At 35.0% G+C, this 23,408-nt stretch overlaps 1 protein-coding gene and 1 long non-coding RNA gene across 10 annotated transcripts in view; one reads left to right on the top strand and one right to left on the bottom strand.

Annotated features, from left to right (window-relative positions):
- CTBP1 (C-terminal binding protein 1) overlaps positions 1 to 23,408 on the top strand; it is a 558,787-nt gene that overhangs the window by 468,968 nt on the left and 66,411 nt on the right. For 7 of the 9 annotated variants that reach the window (XM_056803644.1, XM_007496866.3, XM_007496867.3 and 4 more), the window contains one exon: positions 15,269 to 15,423. In XM_056803644.1, the coding sequence (XP_056659622.1) occupies positions 15,269 to 15,423 (155 nt within the window). Of the gene's footprint in view, positions 1 to 12,506; positions 12,706 to 15,268; positions 15,424 to 23,408 lie in introns of all 9 variants that reach the window. The other 2 variants (XM_056803648.1, XM_007496868.3) reach the window with 1 other exon arrangement.
- LOC103096093 (uncharacterized) overlaps positions 6,397 to 23,408 on the bottom strand; it is a 118,105-nt gene continuing 101,093 nt past the window's right edge. The window contains exon 4 of the long non-coding RNA XR_008913101.1: positions 6,397 to 7,608. This is a non-coding gene — a long non-coding RNA (uncharacterized LOC103096093). The remainder of the gene's footprint in view (positions 7,609 to 23,408) is intronic.

The following is a 23,408-nucleotide window of genomic DNA, read 5'->3' as shown; positions in this document are numbered from 1 at the left end:
CTCTTTTCACTGCTATGTTCTTTTTTCCTTCTCTGGTGCACATGTCAACAGAAATTATTATGAAATAGTCAAATTAATATCTCTGGATATGTCTACAAGTCAGTCTCAGTTCTGAGTTGAGGTGGTAAAGGACATTGCCTCTACATATTGGGCACTTTCTGAGAAGCAAGAGATGTGTTTATTCTCATTAATTCTTCTGGTTTGTGGTTTATTGCATCATATTGGAGCAGATTCTTATACTCCAAGAGCTTTTGAGAGGTGAAAACTGGCTTAGTTAGTTTAGTTTGCCCTAGGTAAATGTGACGTGTCTGAACCAGACTCTTGTGCAATTGTCTCTACTAAATGGGGTTTCTTTCTATATGAAAATATTTTCTCTAGAAAAAAAGTTCAGTTTCTCCTTTGTTTCAATAAGCCTAGGAAAGAGCCCTAGTTTCTCTTGGTACACTTAAATAAGAAGTCCTTTATCAAAGTGTCAGCCACTGTGAGTAGAATAGCTTCATAACAAGTAATATGAAAGTTATAAACAGAAAAAACTTAAGTTGATATTCAAAGCCCTTTCAAACTTGCCCCCACCACATACATTTCCAGTCTTCTTACACTTTAGATAAGAGCATGCTCTTGTTGCTGTTCCTCATACACTCTCACTATCTCATCTCTAGACCTCTTTACTTGCTGACCTTCATGCTTGGGGTGTTTTCTCTCCTCATCTGTCTCAGCTTCTTTCAAATCCCAACTAAAATCCCACCTTCTATGGGAAGCTTTTTCCAAGGCTTCTTAATTCTAGTGCCTTTCCTCTGTTGATTACATCCCATTTCTCCTGAATTATTGCTTGTTTGTACATAGCTGAGTATTATCTTTCCTATTAGACTGTGAGCTACTTGAGAACTCACAATGTCACCAGTGCTTAGTACAGTGCCTGGCACAGAGTTGAGACTTAACAAATGTTTATTGACTAGATAGTGTCTATACAGATTTGAGGCAATAGAATCTTTTTGACTTGTCAGACCTACAGATAGCAGGTCACAGTTCAATGAAGAGTACTGTATTTGGATTGAGAGTTAACTGGTTTGCATCCTAGTTCTGCTACTTTCTAATTATATCACCTTGGGCAAGTCACTTATATTTGGTGGACCTCAGTTTCTTCTGTAAAATGATGGAATTGGAATTATTAAAAATACTGGATACTCTCTAAGGTCCCTCTCAATCTGAATCTATAATCCTATGTATTATTAATATAAAGTAAAACAGGCAGAATTTTATTATTTAGAACTCTTTGAGATAGTGTGCATTTTATGCATATATAATAAGAAACTGCATTTTCCCTCTCATGTAATGCTTAGTGGAAATGTAATCTAAAATTCTTTGTTCCAGATAGCTTCAACCCCAAATTTTGCCTAGAAAGGTGGCTTTACTTCAGCATCTGGAGAAAGAGAACAGTCTATTGAGGGCAAAGTTGCAAATAATTACAATCATGTACTTGTAGTAGGAGAAAGAAATCTGAAAGAACTTTAGAACAATGACAAGGTGGAAGAAAAAAAAAAGACTTGTCTTTGCTAGAACATCTTCCCCCAAGGAAATTTGAGCAGATTTTCCTCTGGGTTTCAGTTTGGTTATCTTTAAAATCTTTAAAATTTATGATCCCTCCCTCTTTCATAGGGTCCTTCTGAAGATTAAATGAGATGACGTATATGCAAATATTTTATAAATTTCAAAGACATTTATTTAGGTTCTGAAAACAATACATTTCAGGGTTGGGGTCTTTTTTCCCACTCTTCTCAAGTTATTTTTTTAAAAGCCATGATATCTATTCTCAATTGCCACTACTTGGCTGTATGGCCTTGAAAAAGTCACTTAACTTCTGAGAAACATCATTTTGATTGAACTAGATAGATTCTAATAAGGCCCTTTCCCCCTCTCTCATTCTGTGATGCTATGATCCTTACTTAGCCCTTTCCTTAGCAAAATAATGAGTTAATTTTTCCTGCATTTAATTTCTAAATGATGACTCAGCATCCCACAGACATTTATTAAGCACTTAACTATGTATAGATCCTGGCTTTGAGCTTGAGGTGGATTCAGCTTAAGTTTGATAACATCTAGTTGTTCCTTCACTACTCTTCATATTTTCTTGATTCTTGGAGGAAAGAGGAGTGGTGAGAGAAGATGGGTGGGCTCCAGTGAAATTTTAGGAACATTTAAGATAGCTTTGATTTTATGAATAAAAAGCCAGCACCTGGGTTTAGTTACCTTCTTAGATCTCTCGTTAGTCATTTTGTGACCTGCTTTTAGCAGGCATGTAGGGTTGGTGCAATTATTTCTTGTAAACTGAACTTTTCCCCTCAAGATTTTCTAATACTAGGAGAGATTGACTTTGTAGAGAGGAAGAACTTCACCTTTGAAGTAAAAAGTTGCTTGTATTGCCTGTAGGCAGGTTTATAATGGGTTGATGGCTTCTAAGTGGCCAAAAAAAGCTACAGAGTTTTTTTGTGCTAGTTCTATTAAAGCTACTCAATAATATTTTCATCTCAGCTCAATATGCAGTACATATAAGTATCAGGTGAAACTTTGAATTGTAAGACTGACTTTTAAAATTTTATTTTTAATAGCTTATCATACGCTTATCTGAAGGCGTATTCTTTAAAGTATTGCCCTTAAAACATCATTGCATGCTGATACTGGTAAGGCTGCCAAGACTTATTTACTCTTTGAAATTGGTTTCAGAGCCACAGAAAATCAGCTTGAACATTTTGTAATGTGCAATATATATATTTAGTACTGTATTTTACTAGTACCTTAGGAATACAATATAATTTTCTTCTGCTCAAGACAATCAAAAAGTACTATTTGTATATGGGTTCCATCAAATATAGCAATGTATTTGTATAGGCAGCTTTCTGGTTAATTAATGCTTTCTATGGAGGATATATCTTACAAAAAAAAGAAAATTGAAACTAGAAACAGTGCTTTTGAAGTACATCTATCTGTCCTCTTGGCATATGGCCAAGAAGAAACCGGTTTGCCAAAGCACTGTCTCTCCATGCTGTAGTTAGTGTCTTCTGTTTGCTGCAATGCTCTAAGTCTCAAATAAATTTTAGCTATCCCTGATATTTTCATAGGATCATAGGCTTAGATTTGGAAGGGATCTTAGAGATCATGTAGTTCAACCTCCTCATTGTACATATGAACTTAGGTCCAAAGAAATTAAGTTACTTATCCAAGATCACACAGTTAGTAGCATTTTCCAAGGGGAAACTTCTTTAAAACTTTATTCTTGCAAATTATAAATTTTATTAAGTTGTAATTAAATGTGGCATGGTCACCCAAACTGAGCTTTCCCCTTAAACTGCCTGTTTTTCTTGGCTGTAAGTTTGTTGTTTCTGGCCCAGGCACCATGAGCTAGTCATTTTTATACATCCTGTTTTCTGCTTTCACAATGAATAGCTTTGAAAAATCCGCCTCGTTCCAGATTTTGCCACCAAGCTAAAGGTTAGCTTCCCAAGAGATATTTGAAGGAAATTTGTGCCTTTTGTGTTCCTAGGATTTTGTTATTATTGTTGTCACCATTTTAATGACTGAGCCTGATAAATTGCTAATGATGAGTGGTGAGATTTATCTTTGAAACATGACAATTAGTGTTTCACACTAAGAAAGGAAGTGTTTTTTTACATGTGATCCCAACTTGGGAGTTACAGAAGTAGAGAGCAAAGTTTTTCTTATGAGATTCCCATTTATTGAGGGGACACTTTGCAATAATATTTAACATTTATATTGCACCATGTCTATACCTCACCCCTAACACTGTGAGGCAAGTAGGGTGTGTACTATGACTATTTTTCCAAAGAGGAAACTGAGTCCCAAAAGGAAATAGTAGCTACCTCACAGTTTAGTGACCAACTACAGGTCAGTTTGCATAATGCAGAAAACAGTTTATTTTATTTAATGTCTTGATACTTTAACAATTTCACTGAAAATCTCAAGACATGCTTTACCATTTTCTTTTTTCCTAAGACAACAAAAAGCCACGAATTTCTTGAAGACCTATTTCTTTTTTCTGTTTGAGCCAGGGCTGTGGTGTTTGCTTTTATGAAGTGGATGATAAATAGCACCTGCTATTTTACTAGTTCTTTAAAAGATCTTTAAGGAAATAATTTCATACCAATTATTAAACATTAGTTTTAGATATAAGCATCTGAAGTTTGGCTATATTTTGCATGGATTCTGCAGATACATATATTATAAAATTAAAAGATGTTTCTGAGGCCTCCCTCAGGTTTGTTGAACCTTAGCTTTTTGGTAAGGAGAAACAAATAAATGTCACCCATAAGAGATTTACAGTGCTTGCACAAAGTACAGGCAGACTCTTAGAGAGATGAGTTTTCATTTTATGCTGGTGCAAGATAAAAAGATATTTTAGTTAATGCCTCTGCTTCAGAAGCAGTATTTCAGACCCAAATAATAAATGAGCATACATCTTTTCAATTGCAATTTTTAAAACAAAATTAAGCCAAAACACAAATTGTGAAAAAATGGCAGAATGAGTTGTCAGGACCTCACGTTAAAATGTCTCAGACAGGTACAAAATGGAAAAAGCCAACCCATGGAACTGTTATTGATCTCTGAGAAACTTGTGATATTTAGATAAAAGAAGGTGCTGTTTTAGGCACAAAACCATTTACAAGTATGCACAAACCTCTGCCCTATGTAAATATGGAGTTGCATTACCCCACACCTTACCTAGACTTCTGACTATTCACCCTTGGCTATACACCTTTTTAAAAAACTATTTCTATTGGTGTATTCTGTATTTGAAGCTGTTTCTTATAAATGTAAGCTTCTAGATCCTGCTTATAATATTGTTAAGATAATGTTTTGCTATGGTGCAAATTGGGGTTAGAAGATTGATTAGTATCCTTAATAGTAGTTCTGCATTTTGCCTTGTGTTAAAGATCATTTTGCCAATTCAGGTTTACGAGTGTTGAACAGAACTTCTCGTACTCTATCAAAGTAATTTTGGAGCTTCTGACCAGGAGATTTTTTTTCCTTAAAAGGTTTTTTGGGGGGTGTCTTTTTGAAATTTGAAGAGTATGGAAAACTCCCAAGCTCAAGTATAATAAAAGACCCTTAAGGGAACCAAAAAATCTTTTGGAACCTTGTCATTTAATTCATAGAATCCTCAATGATGTCTGGCTTCTGCTTGAAGACTTCTAGTGTATCTATGAATTTAACCACCCTAAGGAAGTAAGTACCCCTTGCAGAGTAGTTTTAGAGTGCTGCTCTCTTATTTGCTCTGTTAGGAGAGTTAAATAAAGATGATCTGATTTTTCTTTCCTTAAGTGTGTATATATATTTTTTTGTTCTTGTGTGTTTATGGATGTTCTGGTTTGTTTTTTTAAAAGAAGGGGTCATGTAATAAAGGGATCCTATGGCCATAGCATATTAATGATATTAAGCCTTGGCATTTTTGTTCTTAGAAGTGTCTTTAAGAACTAGAATTTTGGTATTTCAAAAATAAAAAGTAAGGGTCAAAAGTTTAGTGATGCTTGGAAATGTGAATTATTATTCAAGAATTTAAAATACTGTAATAAAGCTTTAGTTCTTGTATCTGGTGCCAATTAGGATCACTGGTACAGATTATTAATTGTTGAAATTTTTGTTTTAAAGATACCATTCCTAAAGTTACAAATGTCTAGTGTCTTAAAAAAGATCTGACAATCATCTCCACTCATGCTTAGTCTAAGGGTACCTTGCCCCCCCTTCAGCTCACTTTTATATGTTGTCTTTTCTTATTATATTTTATTATATTACATTTTTATTTTATTTAACATATTGCATATATGTTATTTTATACTTAATGAGGGCATGGACTATTTTTTTGTTCATATTTGTATTTTCTGTTTAGCACAGTGTCTGGAGCTCAGTAAATGTTTGTTGACTGACTGACTGAATTCAGCCTTAGAAATTTACTTTGCTTTGTGTGTACCTCAAGACAAATCACTTTAATATTTCTTAACTTCACTTTCCTCATCAGCAAAACAAAGATTTCTATATATAGCACCTACCTCACAGAGTTGTGAGTAAATAAGTACATTTTCAAAACTTAAAGCACTATAGAAATATTAAATATTGTGGCTAGCCTTGTTGGTGTCTTATGCCCCTACTAGGCAGTAAGCCTAAGGGCAGGACCCTGTATATGCTAAGCTTTGTATCTCCTCTAGTCCTAAGCATAGTGCTTAACACATAGTAGGCACTTAATATTGTACTATATCATAGTATCAAGGGCCATGTGGTTTAAAAGTCACCTACTTCACACTGAATGATATCAAAAGCCTTTCAAGAGGACCCTCTCATCAGTCTTAATCACTTCATTGAGAATAAGTCATTGAAAAAAGTCTCTAAGGTAGGTTGGTCTGATAGAGAATGATACTTCACAGAGAGCTCAGGCCTTGAATTAGTTCTTTCATAGATTTTGTTTAATAGCCTGTCATCAGTAAATGGCAATTTTTAAATGATAGCACTTGGTATATAGCATATACTTAAAATGTGGAATTTCCTGGGCTACTACTAGAGTTTGGGAGAGTTTTCATTCCCCCACCTTTGCCTTTTTTAAAAAAACAGTTTTACACAATTAAAACATTATGCATAGTCATTCACTGTGTTGTTGCCATTAATTTATTTGACACTACAAAGGTGTGATTCATACTGTTTTACGATTTGTTTGAAAGCCTAGTTAATATTAAGCATATGTCATTCTAACCTGCAGAACATAAAGGTGTCTAACTTTACAAAAAACATCTAGGTAATTAATATACATTGGCACGCATTCATTTGGTTCTTGGAAATAAATGTTTAACAAGTTGACTATTTCATCTAATAATTTGTGTTTTGTGCAGGTCTATATAATAATAGCCTAGGCCTAGATTAAGAGATCTTGGTTGTATATCCAGCTCTGCCCTAGGTTCATAGTTGGACTTTAGGCATAGGAGAGAGGTACTTGGGCAAGTCATTTCTTGTACTTCCTAACTTGCTGCTCATCTTTCAGCCTTTTGCTGGTTACCTTCAGATCCAACCACTTGAAATGAAATTGTTTTCTCCAGGGTTAATGATAACCTCATCACTACTCAGTTTCATGATTTTTCTCATTATTCATCCTACTTAGCTTTTTTTTTCCCCTGACCATGACATGATTGACTACCCTTTCTCAATCAATAAACGTTGTTAAGCACCTACCTACATTATGTGCTAGATTCTCTGCTTAGGTGGAAAGAAGCAAAGGCAAAAGCAATTCCTTTTCCTGAAGGACTTTAGATCCTGATGAAAAGATATATCTACAAAAGTAATACTGCAGTAGTTCTGCACATAGTAGACACCTATTAGGAAAGGGCTAGTTTAGGTGAAATGGCACAGTTGCCAGAAATGCTTTCTTTTAATGTAATCTTGCCCAGGGAGTGTTGTTTCAAGAGACCCTGGCTTACACTACTGCACTAATTTCGTCTAGCAGAGTCTAGGACTTTGGGTAATATCACAGTTGGGACTTAACTCCTTCAATTCTTCAGGTTAGTCAGAAATGTCACTGGACTTGAGATTTAGGTTTCTCTACAGAGAGTAGACCTGTAGAAATAAAGAGGGAAAAAGTTATTATTCCGAGTAATTAAATCCCCTTATTTTAGCTAAATTAGAATTTAGTCACTTTGTGAACCTTGGTTTTAGTGTTCAGTGCTAAGATTAAAGTATTACAAATTTTACAAATAAATACTTTTATGGGAAATATTCTTTACAAGTATAAGTATCAGAATTTTTTGTTATTTTTTTATAAATAGCTTTTCTATTTCCTATTGCTTTTGCATTGGATTATTTGGGACTAAAATTAGATCTTTCTTACATTTTCCAATATTTCCCTATTAATAAATATCTTCAATTTATTGTCCATTTACTATGTGAAGGAGACTTTGCCATGGATGAGATATGCAGAGACATAAGAATCTCTGCTTGCAATTTGAAGGGCTTGTAAATTGTTTTCATGCAAAACATACTTCCGTATTGGTCATTGATGTTAGAGAATATTAATATAAAACCAAAACCCCCAAATAAGACCATAAATAAAGCACTGTGAAAGATAATATACTTTGATATTCATTCCTACTCCAATAGTTCTCAGGAGGTAAATATATATATATAATTCTTTGGCATAAGTCCTGCATAATTGACCCAGATCATTGCATTGCTGAGAGTAGCAAAGCCTTTTACAGTTGATCATCATACAATATTGCTGTTACTGTGTACAATGTTATACCAATTCTGCTTGTTTCATTCTGCATCAGTTCATGTAGATCTTAATAGCTTTGATGATGGAGAGGAGTTATTTTGATTCACACTTTAATAAACAAAGGGTAAAAGAACAAATGGCTCAGAAAATACAGAGACAAATGGCACAAAGGGGGATATGGAGGTAGATGGCATGAAATTGGGTTTGAGTGGTAGAGGAAAGTAGGCAAGGCAGAGAAAGAGGGAGTATGGTGGAAGCACAAAGAATCACAAAGAATGGTTATCATGGTTTTGAGTTAGAACCACCCAGTTAGTCATCAGACTAATTGAAATAATAAGATAATAGATAGCAATATAAGGTCCTATACGCTAAAAGCTGTCTCTATAGTTAAGAGTGATTTTTTGTTTTTACAGAATATTAATAGCACATTTTTATCATAGTTAATATTTTTCAAAGCAATTTTGTAAGGTTAACAATGACTCACTTTTGAGTCAACTCACTGCACTGACCCTTATAGAATAAGTAATTTGGGAGATCCAGGGTTTCTAAGAACTTCTTAAAGCAGCAAATTTATTCCTGTCAGTTTTTGATAGAAGTCTTATATCAAATATATTATAATTCCTTTCTTTCAGTGGATGATCTCCATTAGAGTAGATAATAGTACCTTTTCATTCAGTGTGGTTCATTTCTTGTCACAAACTTTCCATAGAAGGATCTTAGTAAACCCAAGTCAGCTTTCTAAGACATATATATTCTATACATACACACACATATTTATTTTGTGGCTACCAGTACAATACAAAGTTTGTTATTCCTAGCTTTCTGCACTGTCCAACCTCATACTTTTTCAACTGACATTTCATCAATGTTTTATATTTATGTCTCTTACTGCACATAAGTCATGCCTTATTTTTTTGTAGCCAATTTATGCCCAAATGTCTTCTGAAACTGAAGATTAAGAAATGGATTTCAATTGGAAGCTTTATTAAATAGAATCTTCTTAGTACTATTGAGGACCAGTACTTTACAGTTGGCATATAGTTTAGAAGAAGGGGCAGTCAGTCGATCAAAAGTCAATAACCATTAATTTAAATATCCCTTATTATGTGACTGGCACTAGGCTAAGCACTAAGTGTGATTAAAGGGGTCATTATTTTCATTTTACCTATAGAGCATGACAGAGTAATGAAAGAAGGTAAGAGCAAAAGACTGATGAGCTTTCTTCACTGAAGGTAATTCAGTTCAAAAACAGATGCATTAAACTGATAGTAAAGGTAAGAGTATTTTTCAGAAAGCTTATATTCTGTGGTGAGGGTAGGAGTTGTAGACGCACAAAAGGAGGAATTATAACTTGTACACAGATAAATTGATGAAGGGAAAGAGAAAACCAGTTTGGGTTGGAGGGGGTGGGATTAAGGTGTGGCTTCTGTAAGAGGGCCTGGAAGAAAGAGATAAAGACTCATCTGTGACTAGATTTGGGATAATCTACCAGTGACAGTTCAAGTGCACAAATATCTGCTGGGCTTTAAAGGTCAAAGGCCAAGGTCCTTGACTTTTATACATAACAGAAAGATTAGGTCAGTGACTACTAGCTTCCAGATTTAGAGCTAGTCACTGAAGTCCTTTGACCTTCCACTTCAATACTTGTCAAATAGAACTTGTATTTTTCAATTCGCCTAAGGGTATTTCCAATTTTGACTTTTCTTTATTCTGTCTGCTTAAAATCTACCTCGTTTAATTGAAATAGAATTGAAATTGTAGCCAGAAGACCTATATTCAAGTCCCATTTGACACAAAGTAGCTATTATTATTGAACAAGTTATTCAAGGTCTGAGCCTCAGTTTCCTCTATAACATAGGAATAATGCAATTTATACTCTAGTGGTATGAGGAAAATGCTTTTACAACCAAAAACATAAATCACAAAGCATTTATTGAGTGTCTTCCAGGCACTATGCTTGTCACTGGGGATAGATACAAAGAGAGAAACAAACAATCTTTGCCCCTAAGGAGTTTACATTTTATTGGAGTAGGTAAATATACACATATACAGGTGTATTCAAAATATATATAAAATACACAGAAATATTTTGGGAGGGGTACCACTAACAGCTGGAGGCATCAGAAAAGGGTTCTTTTACCAGGTGGCCCTGGACCTGAGTTTAGAAGGGAAAATAATCTAATCATGTCATTCCTCTACCAAAACAACAACAACAAAGACAAAAAAACCTTTACCAAATCCTGCTTGCTCACTGATTAAAGCTCAAACTTCTTAGTCAAGTGACAGAAGCTTTCCACAAACTAGTTATAACTATACTTCTCCAGTTCTTTTATTTCTTCTCTCAATATTCTCTATACCTCGATGTCACTCAAATATTACTTTGCCCATACCCACTCTAGATCTGGAATGCCCTTTCTCTCATAGGTCTCATTGTTGAAATTATTAATAAAAGAGTGAGATTTAAAGCTGGAAGGAACCTTTAAGATTATCTAATCTGACCTTTTAATTATATAAATTCAGATGCTTGAGGCCCAGAATGGTTACTGAAAGTTAATGAAAGTTACTGAAAGAAAGTTACTGAATGGAAAACTGAAAGTTACTGAAAGTCATATGAGTAATACGGTTTTCAACAAGGTGTTCTGACTCCAAATCCAGTTTTGCTTTGTTTTTTACATTGTCACACTGTTTATCCATTCTTCAAGACTCAGTTCAGACACTATCATTTTATCTAATTGCTTGATAACATTCCTTCCTTCTCCCTTCCCCAGTTTGGGTCTCATAAAGCATTTTATTTATTTTTCTCTTTTATGCTTGTCATTTAGGATTTTGTATTTGTAGTCAAGTAATAATTATCTCTAATAGATTATAAACTCTAGGAATGAAGAGACCTTGTCTTTTTTATTTTTATGTCTGGCTTAGGACTGAGCACAATGCTCTTCAAATACTTTTAAAATATTTGTTAAGTTAAACCAAATTATAGGCTTGAGATAAGTAATAAACTAGTTGAAGAGACCATTTATATACATGTGAATAATCAGTACTTTTTACAATATAATCTATCAATTAATCTAATGATCATGGCATATTTTCAGTTTAGAAATGCTAAGTATACACAGATGAAGCAGTTAAGGTAGTAATGCCATCATTATTTTGAGGGGGGGAATTGAGGTTCATGAATAAGGATTATATATAGACAGAAACCTGGAGTAGGCATCTGTAGGGAAGGACATCCCTCAGGATGGCCCAGCAGGACCTGAGGTACAGAGGAACCAAACCTGTTGAAACTTTGATTACTGATGATTTCATGTTGAATACTTCTATTAGCAATGGTGTTTGTGAAATGGTTGCTTTAACAGAACAGGAACAAGCATCCCAAATATTGATTATTTAAATGTAATTTCTACATGACAGAATTAGAAAGCTAGCTGTAATTAGTAACCATATATGCTATGGTTTTCTTCATCTCTATTAGTTAAGACTTCTCGCTGATGGAAAAAGACAATATTCTTTCTTAAATATAAGGCTTATGATCATAGATAGTACCGATAGAGGGCATTGAATCTCCCACCCAAATTCCAAACACAGTGGGATTGATAGGAAACTGAAACCTCTCTGGATAAGTACCAAGGGCTTATTCCAAAGTATAACTTGATACAGTGTCATGACAAAAAGAGTGTTCTGGCTCTGTGGCACTCAACTGAAAATTTAAAAGGTTGGCATAAGCCCTATTACAAAACAACAGTTATAGGCATGTTAGTGAGAGAGGTCTTTGTTTTCTCAAATACATTTAGATAATGTTAAGGGCCTGACTTGAAGCTACCAGAACCAGTAAATTCAGAGTTAAGGCTTCTCACTCCGTCTAGCACTCCCATGGCAGTGCCTGGCCATTCCAGCACTGGGTCACAGAAAAGGAAGTCCATGCACTGCCCTCAGACCCATCCAATATTCAGGCAAAAGATTCATCTGATGACTACCGTCTAGTGTTCCAAGTAGGTCAGCACTGACCACCCCTGCCAAGCTCTGGAATGGACCAGGTATGGCTTAACCTGCCATTGGTAGCAATTGAATGTGACTGGATGGTGATTGCATCGCAAGTCTGGTGGAGAACCAATAGGGATGGGACAAGGTTAAGGATGCAGTGAGAAGCTTTATCTTTCTTGAATTTCCTGGATTTTGTGAGTTTAAGTCCCTTAATTAAGACCCTTAATGTTATTTTAATGTATTTTTTGTGTTTAATTTTTAGTAAAAATTTGAACACGATCCAGGCTTCAGTGGTTGCAGTGGATAAGAAGTTTAAAAGCTTTGGTTCAAGAAAATTTAAAGACATGGAAGTAAGGATCCAGTGACAGGACGCTATTCTCCCTGGGAATTCTGAAGACTATAAAGCGTTGAAAAATCGAATTCATGATCCTGGAACTCGAGCTCATATTAAGAAATGTCAGGTTGGTAGGGGTTCCTGAAGTTTGTAAATAGGCTAAGCTATATCTTTTCAGAATTCATTAAGAAGTTAGCATTTGGGAATGGGTGCTTTAAATTTTTTCATTTACATTTTGTAATCATACTGCAGATAGTAGAAAATGATAATAGGTACAGTCCTATTAATGTTTTATCAAAGTTGTTGGGACTTAAGAGATTTTTTCCCCCTCCCTTCATTATACCATTTTCTTTGCTATTTAAAGATTTCTTCTAACTAAAAGTATTAATCCAGTGAGTTTGGGGCATAATTTTGTGAGTTCTTCATGACTTGCAGGGGGGAAATTTCCATTATGTACCTACATATACTTTCTCCAAAAGAATTGTTACATAATAGGATGGTAACTGGGCAAAGTTAACATTTTTTTAATGTATACTTTCTACCTTAATGTCATTATTGTTGACTATATCTACATGCCATTTTATCCATATTAAATTTTTGCATATTTAAAAGATGGGCTTGTGGAGGCTTGAATTGAAGATGTCTCAGGCTTAGTTTGAGGCATTCAGTAGCCAGATTATCTTAATTCAGGATAAGTAGGAATTCCTGAACCCAAATATGGTCAGTGACTAGAAATGGAATATTCTAGAATCATCTTGCTGAGCTTTGGAGGAGAGAGTGGTACTTCAACCCTTGTTTTTAAGTTATTTTTAAGTTTGTCTATTGCTATACCATATATATATATATTCAGAATACTTCAAGAGGTTTTAAAAACTTGATTGTAATTAGATGAAATAGTAATAAAACATTTGAAAATTATACTTGAGACTAGTTTTAGAGGAAGAAAATGTTAATAATAAAATAGGGTTAGGAGTTATTTTTTTTGGTTGTTTTTAAAAAGCCATGTCATAATTACTACCAGTCCTACCCAGTCTCTATGGTCTAAAAGAAATAGCCTCAGGACTAATGTCTGGGATAATTGCTGAAATTGCCATTCCCCATCTAAGGGTGTAGTATCAGCTAGACTTGGGTAACCTCATTGTGCTCTGCATAATTTATTATAATAATATTATGGTCATTGTCCAACTACAAGACTGAAAATTATGTTCAAAATTAGAAGTGTGTCATTTTTCTGGAGGTGATGATCAAATATTTATCTAGCTCATTTATTGAGCAAGCATAAGAACTCAAAAAACACTGATACAGGTCATTTAGTGTCAGGTAAACTAATTCCAACCACATGCCCTTGAGGGCATTATTTTATTATGGGGTTAAGGACTGAACCTGTCGGTTTGTTCATCAAGGGAATTCCCTCTACCAGTGATTAACACCTTCTCTGGAAACTTAAAGTCTTAGTTGCTTAGAACATTGAGGTTAAGTGCTGTGCTCAGAGTCACCCAGATAATGTAATCAGAATCAAGATGAAATCACATCTTTGCTTAAAATGAGCTCTATTGACTACACCATGCTATATGGTACTGTCACTGATCTTTGTAATGAAGACCCTGAATCATCAAAAATGGAGGCCATTTAAGAAGCACGAAGTGTGTAAAAGATTTGAAATGATTAAAAATAAAGTGTCGGTCCTTTAACTGGGGTGAGTTTCAATTAGCCAGAATATTTTCTTATGGGGAATAATAATTTCCTAATGGGGTTGGATAAATGAAGTGCGGGTACATTATACCAAAAGGATTTGATTTTTGTTTACTTTTTTAAATGAATGAACAAGTGCTTCATTTCATTTTATTTTATTTTCATCTGTCCTTGAGATTTCTTTTGTAGAATAGTGTTGGTGATTGTAGTAGGAGCTTAAATAGTTGTTTTATTATTTTGTTCTTTGAATACTGTTGGTCACTACATTTCTTTATGCATTTTCTCATTATGCTATATTTACAAAATTCCTTAGAGTATTTTAATACTAGATAGATTTTGATTTTTTTTAAAGCTCATAAAATTCTTGTTTGTGGACATTGTGCTTTGATAGGATGAGGAAATCTCAATCATAATTGTAAATATCACCTTTTATTTAATCTAACATTATCTTAAAACTTGTAGCTTTAGTTGTCATCTTGTTTTTCCTGATTTCCAGCATTGCAACATTGTTCCTTGCTTCTCTGGTCCAGAGCAGGATGAATTCTTGCCTGAGATACTGCAAAGCAAGTAATGCAGCGAGTACCTTCCTTTTGAGCTAGCCTACATCCCCATAAAGTTCCCCAGGGCCTACTTTATTTGCCTGGGCCTGTCTGTCTGTGTGGGAGAAGCCTCTCTATGCCAACTTGGACCCTGTGTAGTTTAAGGATTGGGGCTGCTTTTGTTTACAGTGATGCCATGTCCCATTTGGCAACAGAATACAGTATTCTAGCCAGCAGGCAGTCTTCTTGGTCAGTTTTCCACTAACTTTCTTCCTTCCTAGTCCCTCCAATTGAATTTGTTTCAGGGAGAGTCCAACGTAGGGCTTGTGATATTTTAAATTTATCTTTTTTTTTCCAATTTGCCAACACAAAAATTAAGTGGTAACTATTAGTCAGGTTTGGATTTTTTAAAATAATTTTTCTGAATAAAAGTTGAGTTTTTTTCCTCTTACTTTCTAGGCATTCGACCTCCAATCATGAATGGGCCCATGCACCCACGTCCATTGGTAGCATTACTGGATGGCCGAGATTGTACAGTAGAAATGCCCATTTTGAAAGATGTAGCTACAGTGGCATTTTGTGATGCACAGTCCACACAAGAAATTCATGAAAAGGTAACAACTATTTCACCTACATTTTTTAATTAATTAGCAGGTAGTACTCAAGCTTCAAGTGTATGTATTTTACAAAAGCATTTGAACATTAGGCATTTGCCTTATATCCTAGTGATTCTGTTTATAAAAGGAATGCTTCTGCTTGGAAATGGGGGCTTCTTTAGCTCAGCTCTGGTCAATGGAGCTGTATATCTTAACTTGAATAACCTATCAACATTCCCATAAAAGTAAACTTTATGTGAGACTGAATACTTTTTTTAAAAAATCACTTTATAAAAAAAGGATAAAAAGAAAAAGAAGTTGAAGGAGGTGTAATGATGACCACCAATTTTGGCCCCAGAGAAGAGATGAATAAATTCATCTCCTTCCTTTTGTTAGAGAGGATTAGGGATTATCAATATGAAATGTTTTATATACAGAATAATTCAGTCATTGCATTGTTTGGTTTTGCTTTTTTCCCCCTTATTATTAGGAAAGGTTCACTGTGTTGGGATGGAAGTGTGTATTTCAAAATAACTGAGAAAGTGTGAGAAAATAACAAAACTTTAAAAAATAATATAACTTTTTGCCATACTTTCTGGCCTCACCAGAAGAGAGACCTATATGATACTCATTCCTGCCTCAGTATTCTTAAAAATCACGACTCCCTTTTCACAGTACCCAGGATTTACACAAGAACATAAATGAGTAGTGTCAACCTAAGCTACCTGTGGACACAGGTATTGCATGCTACTTAACCAGAGCAAAGATAGTTCTTGGGAGGAATCCCTTCTCAGACATAGCCAGCAATAATCAAATATCCTATAATAGGCAAGTAGCAAAAGAAGCAGGAAGCTATCCTTAGACTAAGCCCCTGCCCACAGAGTGTTTGTGGCCTAATTATCTGCAACTTTGATGATTTTGTGTATTTACTGATTAGGTTTGTGTGATATCTTTGATTTACAATTTACAATATAAAACATGACTCTTGATTGGCTGATTTTGGTCTCTGAAGTGGGCTGTGCCAACCTCTGCCTTTTGCATTCATAATTAAGGCACTTTCAAACTATTCTTTCAATACAGGATCCTTTCAAACAGGATCCTTTTATATTCAACACATTGCAGGAGGATGAAAGGAATTAGAATTGGAATAGGAATGTGGATGATCATGTGATCCAACTCTCTCATTTTACAGATAAGAAGACTGAGGCTCAAAGAATTTTTAACAATGTAGCATGAAAAGATTATATCATTATCATACAGTATTATTCAAAAGGCACTGTCATGCCTTTAATCATAGTACTTCAAAAAGAACTAAGATGATGAATGCTATATGCAGAAATCTCAAAGGGGAAAGCTATTATTGTAGCATAATGTTTGCTGAATTCCCAGTATGTGAAAGCATCTATGCCAGGTTATGCTGAGCAAAGGTCTCTTCCTTTCTACCTTGCTTAATATTGTTAGCTGGTTCTTAAGAAGCCTGATTGTGTAGGTGAATTGCCATTGAAGGCTCAGTTCCACTGCCTATTTTATAAGTAGACAGTGAACCAAATGATACTACAACACAGTTTCTTAACTTGATGTTGTGTTTGGTTATAATGTATTAATAATGTAATCATATAAAATAGATTGGTTGGTTCCACCTGGGAGAGGGAGGTTGTTTGTTTTATGTAAGATATTTCTGAAAGGCAGTTTGGCATAGACAGAGATCCAGCCTCAAAGCCAAAAAGCCCTGGATATAAGTCCCACCCCTGAGGCAAACTGGCTCTCTGACACTGGGAAGAACATATATTCTAACTGTGATTCAGGCAACTCTCAAGGAGAGTAAACTGCAGGAAAGATGCCAGGCTGCTTTGATAAAGGACATTTTCTCCCCCCAAGAATTCTACACACAGTGGAATTAGAGGTCTGTATAGGGTATATATCCCACATTCAGAGTGCAGTAGAAAGAGCATTAAGTTTGATTCTGGAGACAGGGGTTCAAGTTCTGACCCTACCACTCAGTGTGATATTAGGCAATTTTTTTCTCTTCTCCAAGTTTTAGTTTCTTCATCTCTAAAATAAGGACAATAATAACATCTGACCTGATTACCTCTCAAGTCCATTATGAGGAAAGCATTTTTTAAATCTTCAAACAGAATAGAAATGTGAATTGTTATTATAAATTCAATAATTTATTTGTTTACTAATGAAATATCATCATGGTACCTGGTCATCAGTGCTAATATAAGATAAACTGTCAAGAGACTGACCTCATAGTGGTGACTTTCAGTTACTCAACCTAAAAGCAATTGTTAAGTATTCTTTATGTACCAGGCATTGTTAGATAATAAGGATGCAAAGAAAAAGCAAAAACAATCTCTGGCCTCAGGAAGCTTACATTTTGAGAAGACACTATGTACATAAATAGATATGTACAAAAAAGATAACTGAGTAGAAGTAACCTTAGAGGTGAAGGCACTATCAGTTGAAGTTGGAAGAAGCATCCTTGAAAAAGTTGAGCTGAATCTTAAAGGAATCCAGGGATTCTAAGAGGTAGAATTAAAGACGAAGAGTTTTCTAAACAAGGGGAACAAACACTTAAAAAAAAGGCACAGCAATGGGAGAAAATACACATGAAAAACAGTGAGTAGTCCTGTAGTATTGGATCATTGGGTACAAAGAGGGGAGTGTAAGAGCCCTGGAAAATTAAAAAAGGGCAGGTTGTGAAGAGTTTTAAAAGCTCCACAGAGAAGTTTATATTAGAGTGAGGGCAATAGCTTACTCAGTAGGAAGCATGGCATGATCAGACCTGTCCTTTAGAAAAATCACTCTCATCTCTGGAGAATGAATTGGGGTAGGAAGATACTTAACGCAAGGAGCCTAATCAGTAGGCGATTGAAGTAGTTGAAGTTGTAGATGATGAGAATCTGAACTAGGGTGGTAGCAGTATCAGAAGAGAGAAGGGAGGCAAATTCAAAATATATTATGGAGAAAGAAATAATAAGATTGGGTAATTTATTGTATATATGGGGTAACTGAATGAAAAGGGCAAAAAGAAGTGACAACTCTTCATCAAAGTCTAGAGTGAAAGAAATAGTGGAGAATGGTATGTCAAGGGATGTTGGATGTGGAAAAGAGGGATCTTGAAGTGAATGACCTCAGGTTTTTGTTTTGTTTGTTTTTGGTGAAGTATAAGACAATGTCCTCAAGTTTAAAGGATTAGGGAGAGGGGAAACTACTGTGATTGGGGAAGGAAAAGAGACCTTTTAAATGGGAGAGATAATTCATTAGGGAGTAAGTAGGATTGCCTTGTTGCATTGAAAACCCAGTTGAGATTAGATAACATCAGTTTGTAGTGATCCTAGTCAACATAGTTTCATGTTTTCTTATCACTGTTAGGCAGGCAGTACATAAATAGGTCAATGGAGTGAGTAGTCCAGGGTTGGAGTATACCTCTGTAGTATTGGATAGGAAGGGACTTGAGTATAGTTTTAACACTGAACTAGTTCACTAAAGGGTCTAGATTGGGGAAGCTTGAAAGTGTAGGTAGGAGTGGAAATATGGTCTAAGAAAAGTTTTAAGTCAGATTGGAGATAACTTTAAGGATGAAGAATTAGTTTAGGATTAGTAATTAGAGATGGAATTGTGAGATGATAATTAAACAAAGGATTTTCAGAGTTCTTGAACATGGAAATAAAACATTTCTAGGTAGATGATGGCAAGATTACAATTTTGTATGTAGCTGCAATGGAATTGAGGAGTAGAGACAAATTTGAATAGATTGAGCTTTTTCTGTTAATATTTCCACATTGCCAAACCCAGATCTCTATTTGTTTAACATCTGATATAAAATATAAGATCCATCAATCAGATAATCAATAAACAGTTATTAAGTACCAACTATCTGCCAGACACTATGCCAGCTGATGAGAGCCAAAGTCAAAATTAAATAGCTCTTGCCCTCAGGGAGCTTGCATTCCATCTGGAGAAGCAATATGCACAAATATAAGTATATGCAAAATAAATATGGAATATTTGGGTGGGAAGACCACTAGCAGCTGGAAAAAATCAGGAAAGCCTTCTGTAAGAGGCAGCTTGAAATGAACTTTATAATAATAAAAAGATTGATTCTAAAGTAAAAGGGAGTTCAGAGAATGGGATGGTGTCAAAATGGTGGATTAGAAGTTACCCAGATGAACTCTCTCAGTAGCGGAGCCAACAAAAGGTCAAGGTGAGACATTTTTCTGACCTAAGAGAATTTAGGTCAGCAGAAGTTTGTGACATCAAGATAGAAGGCCTTCTGGAGCTCACACATGCAGTAGCAGTAACAGCTTTAGGAACTTTCATCCCAAAGACAGGAAGGGAGATGGACAGCTGGTCAGAAGGAGAACATGGAGACACTTTCTGACCCTGGGGACAGCTGGCAATTGATTGCTCATTCTAGGTCTCGGTTCCAGGAGAGAGGAGTACTGGGAGGTTGGTCACAAGGGAGCAGTAGTCCCAATTGAAGTTCCAAGGCAAAAAGAATAGTAGTACTTGTGGCTATAGTGGACCCAGGGACCCTTCCTGGTTAAAGACCAGAGTATAAACCAAGAGAGCAGTAAGTACACCACCTTGGAAGCACCAAAAACATGTACGAAAACTAGCATGAAAAACTAGCACGAAAAAGCTTGAAACATGAGACAACGCTTCCCTACCTTCACATGAGCAGAGCTCAATTTTAACATAGACTTAAAAAGTAAGGAAATAGGCTGGGAAAATGAACAAGAAAAAATTTAGTTTGACCATTAAAAAGCTACTGTGGTGGTAGGGAAGACCAAGACATATAAACTCAGAAGATGATAGCAATGTAAAAACAGCTACACATTAAGCCTCAAAAAAAAAATGCTAATCATACCCAAACTCAGCAAGAATTCCTGGAAGAGTTTTAAAAGATAATAAAAGGGGCAGAGGGAAAATTGATAAAAGAGATAATGCAAGGAAATTAACAGCTTGATAAAAGAAGCACCAAAATTTTTGAAGAAAATAACATTTTTAAAAGAATTGGTGAGACATAAAAACTCACTGATGAAAAGAACTTCTTAAAAATAGAATTGGTCAACTGGAAAAAGAGGTACAAAAATTTCACCGAGGAAAAGGATTTCTTAAAAATTAGAATTGACAAGTAGAAGCTAATGATTTCTAAAGACATCAAGAAAAAAATAATTTTAAGCCAAAAGAATGAAAAAGTAGAAGAAAATGTGAACTATCTCTTTAGAGAAATAACTAACCTGGAAAATTGATCAAGGAGAGATCATTTAAGAATTATTGGACTACCTGAAAGCCATGATCAAAGAAAGAGCATAGGCATCATATTTCAAGAAAATTATCATGGAAAACTGCCCCAGTATCTTAGAGCTAGAGAATAAAATAGAAGTCAAAAGAACTTACCAGTCATCACCTCCTGAAAGAGATCACAAAATCAAAACTTCAGGGTATATTATAGGCAAATGCCATAGCTCCAAGGGTAAAGAGAAAATATTTCAAATACCCCCAAAGCACTATTCAAATACCATGGAACCACAGTCAGGATCACAAGATTTACCCTCTTCCACATTAGAGTAGAGGGCTTAGAATATAATATTCCATAAGGCAAAGGAGCTAGGATCATAATCAAGAATAACTGACTCAACAAACCTGAATGTAATCTTTTGGAGAAGGGGAATAAATATTTAATAAAATAGAAGACTTACAGCAGAATTCCCAATGAAAGGATCAGAGCTGAATAGAAAATTTGACATTCAAATGTGAGATTCAAAGGAAACATAAAAAAGTAAACATGGAAGAGTAATCATAAGGATTCCAATAAAGTTAAACTGTTTACATTACTACATGGGAAGATTTACATGAATGTCCTAAGAACTTTATTATTATTAGGGCAGTTAAGAGTTCACATATGTAGAAGACATGGATATGCCACTTATGTTGAAATGATTTTCCCTAAAAAATGAAAGGGTGAGAAAGAGGGGATATATGGGGTGAAGGGGGAAATGAGAGGTAGAATGGTGAAATTCACATAAAAGAGACATGCAAAAAAAAGAAATTTTACATTTGAGGGAGAAATAGGTGGTGATGGCAGACAATGCTTGAATCTCATTCCCATCAAAATTGTTTCATAGAGGGAAGAAAAAAATATATATACACACACAGAGTTCTATATATAAATGTTAACTTACTTAGTAGGGAAATAGGATAGAAAGGGGAATAAGGGAAAGGTTAGGGAATTGGGGAATGTAAAAGGGAGAATAGGTTAAGAGTCAGTGATTAGAAGCAAAATAAACTTGAAGAGGGATAGAATCAAAACAAGGGGAAAGAGGTTGAAATAAGACAATGGAATAGAAGGAAATATTCAATAATCATGACTGAATATGAATGGAATTAACTCACCCATAAAATGGAAATAAGAAGCACAATAGATTAGAAACTAATCCAACAATGTGTGTGGATTAAAAGACTAAAGCAGAATTCAATATGCTTCAGCTGAACTGAAAAATAGGAAGCGGCAAGCAATCATTATCTCAGACAAAGCAAAAGCAAAAATAGACCTAAAAGAAATAAGGGAAACTTTTGTTATTGTTAATAATGAAGTATTATTTTTAAAATTAGAGCAAGTTTCTCTGATAAAAGCTTTACTTCTCAAATGTAAACTGAGTATAGAACTGAATCAAATTTATCAAAATAAATGCCATTCTATAATTGATAAATAGTAAAAGAATATATACAGAACAGTATGTTTTCAGAAGAAGAAATCAAAGCTATTTAGAGTCATATGGGGAAATGTCCTAAATCACTATTAGAGAAAAGCAAATGGTGATAACTCTGAGGTACCACTTGACAGCTCTCAGAAATGACAAGTGTTAAAGGGGACTAGGGGAAAATAGGTACACTATAGAACTGTTAGTGGAACAGTGAACTGGTCCAATCATTGTGGAGAATGATTTGGAACTAGGCCCAAAGAGCTATAAAACTGTACATACCCTTTGGCCTAGTAACACCACTGTTGGTGTCTATATCCCAAAGAAATTAAAGACAAAGGAAAAGAATCTATATAAACAAAAATATTTATAGTAGTTCTTTTTTTTTTTTTAAACCCTTACCTTTCATCTTGAAGTCAATACTGTGTATTGGCTCCAAGGCAGAAGAGTGGTAAGGACTAGGCAATGGGGGTCACACAGTTGGGAAGTGTCGGAGGCCAGATTTGAACCTATGACTTGCTGCCTCTAGGCCTGGCTCTCAATCCTTTGAGCTACCCAGCTGCCCCCAATATAGTAGTTCTTTGTGAGGTATCAAAGAATTGGAAATTGAGGTCATATTCTCAATTGGGGCATGGCTAATGAAGCTATGGCATATGATTATGATAGAGTTTTATTGTGCTATGGAAAATGATGAAGGGGGTGTTTCAGTAAAACATGGCAAGACCTATATGAACTGATGCAAAGTGAAGTGAGAACTGGAAGATCATCGTGCACAGTAACATCAGTGTGGTAGTATAATCAATATGAAAGCCTTGGCTACTTTGATCCAGTATAATGATCCAAGAAAATTCTAAAGGATCCATGATAAAAAATGCTGTTGCTCTCCAAAGAGAGAACTGATGGAATCCTGAGTGCAAATTGAAGTGTAATTTGCTTACTTTATTTTTTGCTTTTTAAAAAAAATACGGCTAACAGAAGTATTTTATATAATTTCATATGTATAATTGATATATTGCTTTACTTCTCTGGGTAGAGGAGGAGGTGGAAAGAGAGAATTTAGAACTCAATTTTTTGTTTTAAGAATTATTAAAAAAAACTAACTTACTAATGTGTGTGTTTTTTTTAAAGGAGATAGCACACCCATTCACTATTATACCAATCAAACTACCAAAAAGCTATTTTATAGAACTAGAAAAAATAATAACAAAATTCACTTGGGAAAAACAAAAGGTCAAGAATATCAAGGGAACTAATGAAAAAAATGTTAAGATGGTGGCCTAACACCTAGTA

The sequence above is a fragment of the Monodelphis domestica genome, chromosome 6, assembly GCF_027887165.1.
Source record: "Monodelphis domestica isolate mMonDom1 chromosome 6, mMonDom1.pri, whole genome shotgun sequence".
Lineage (NCBI taxonomy): Eukaryota > Metazoa > Chordata > Mammalia > Didelphimorphia > Didelphidae > Monodelphis > Monodelphis domestica.
This window is presented reverse-complemented; position numbering and strand designations above follow the sequence as displayed.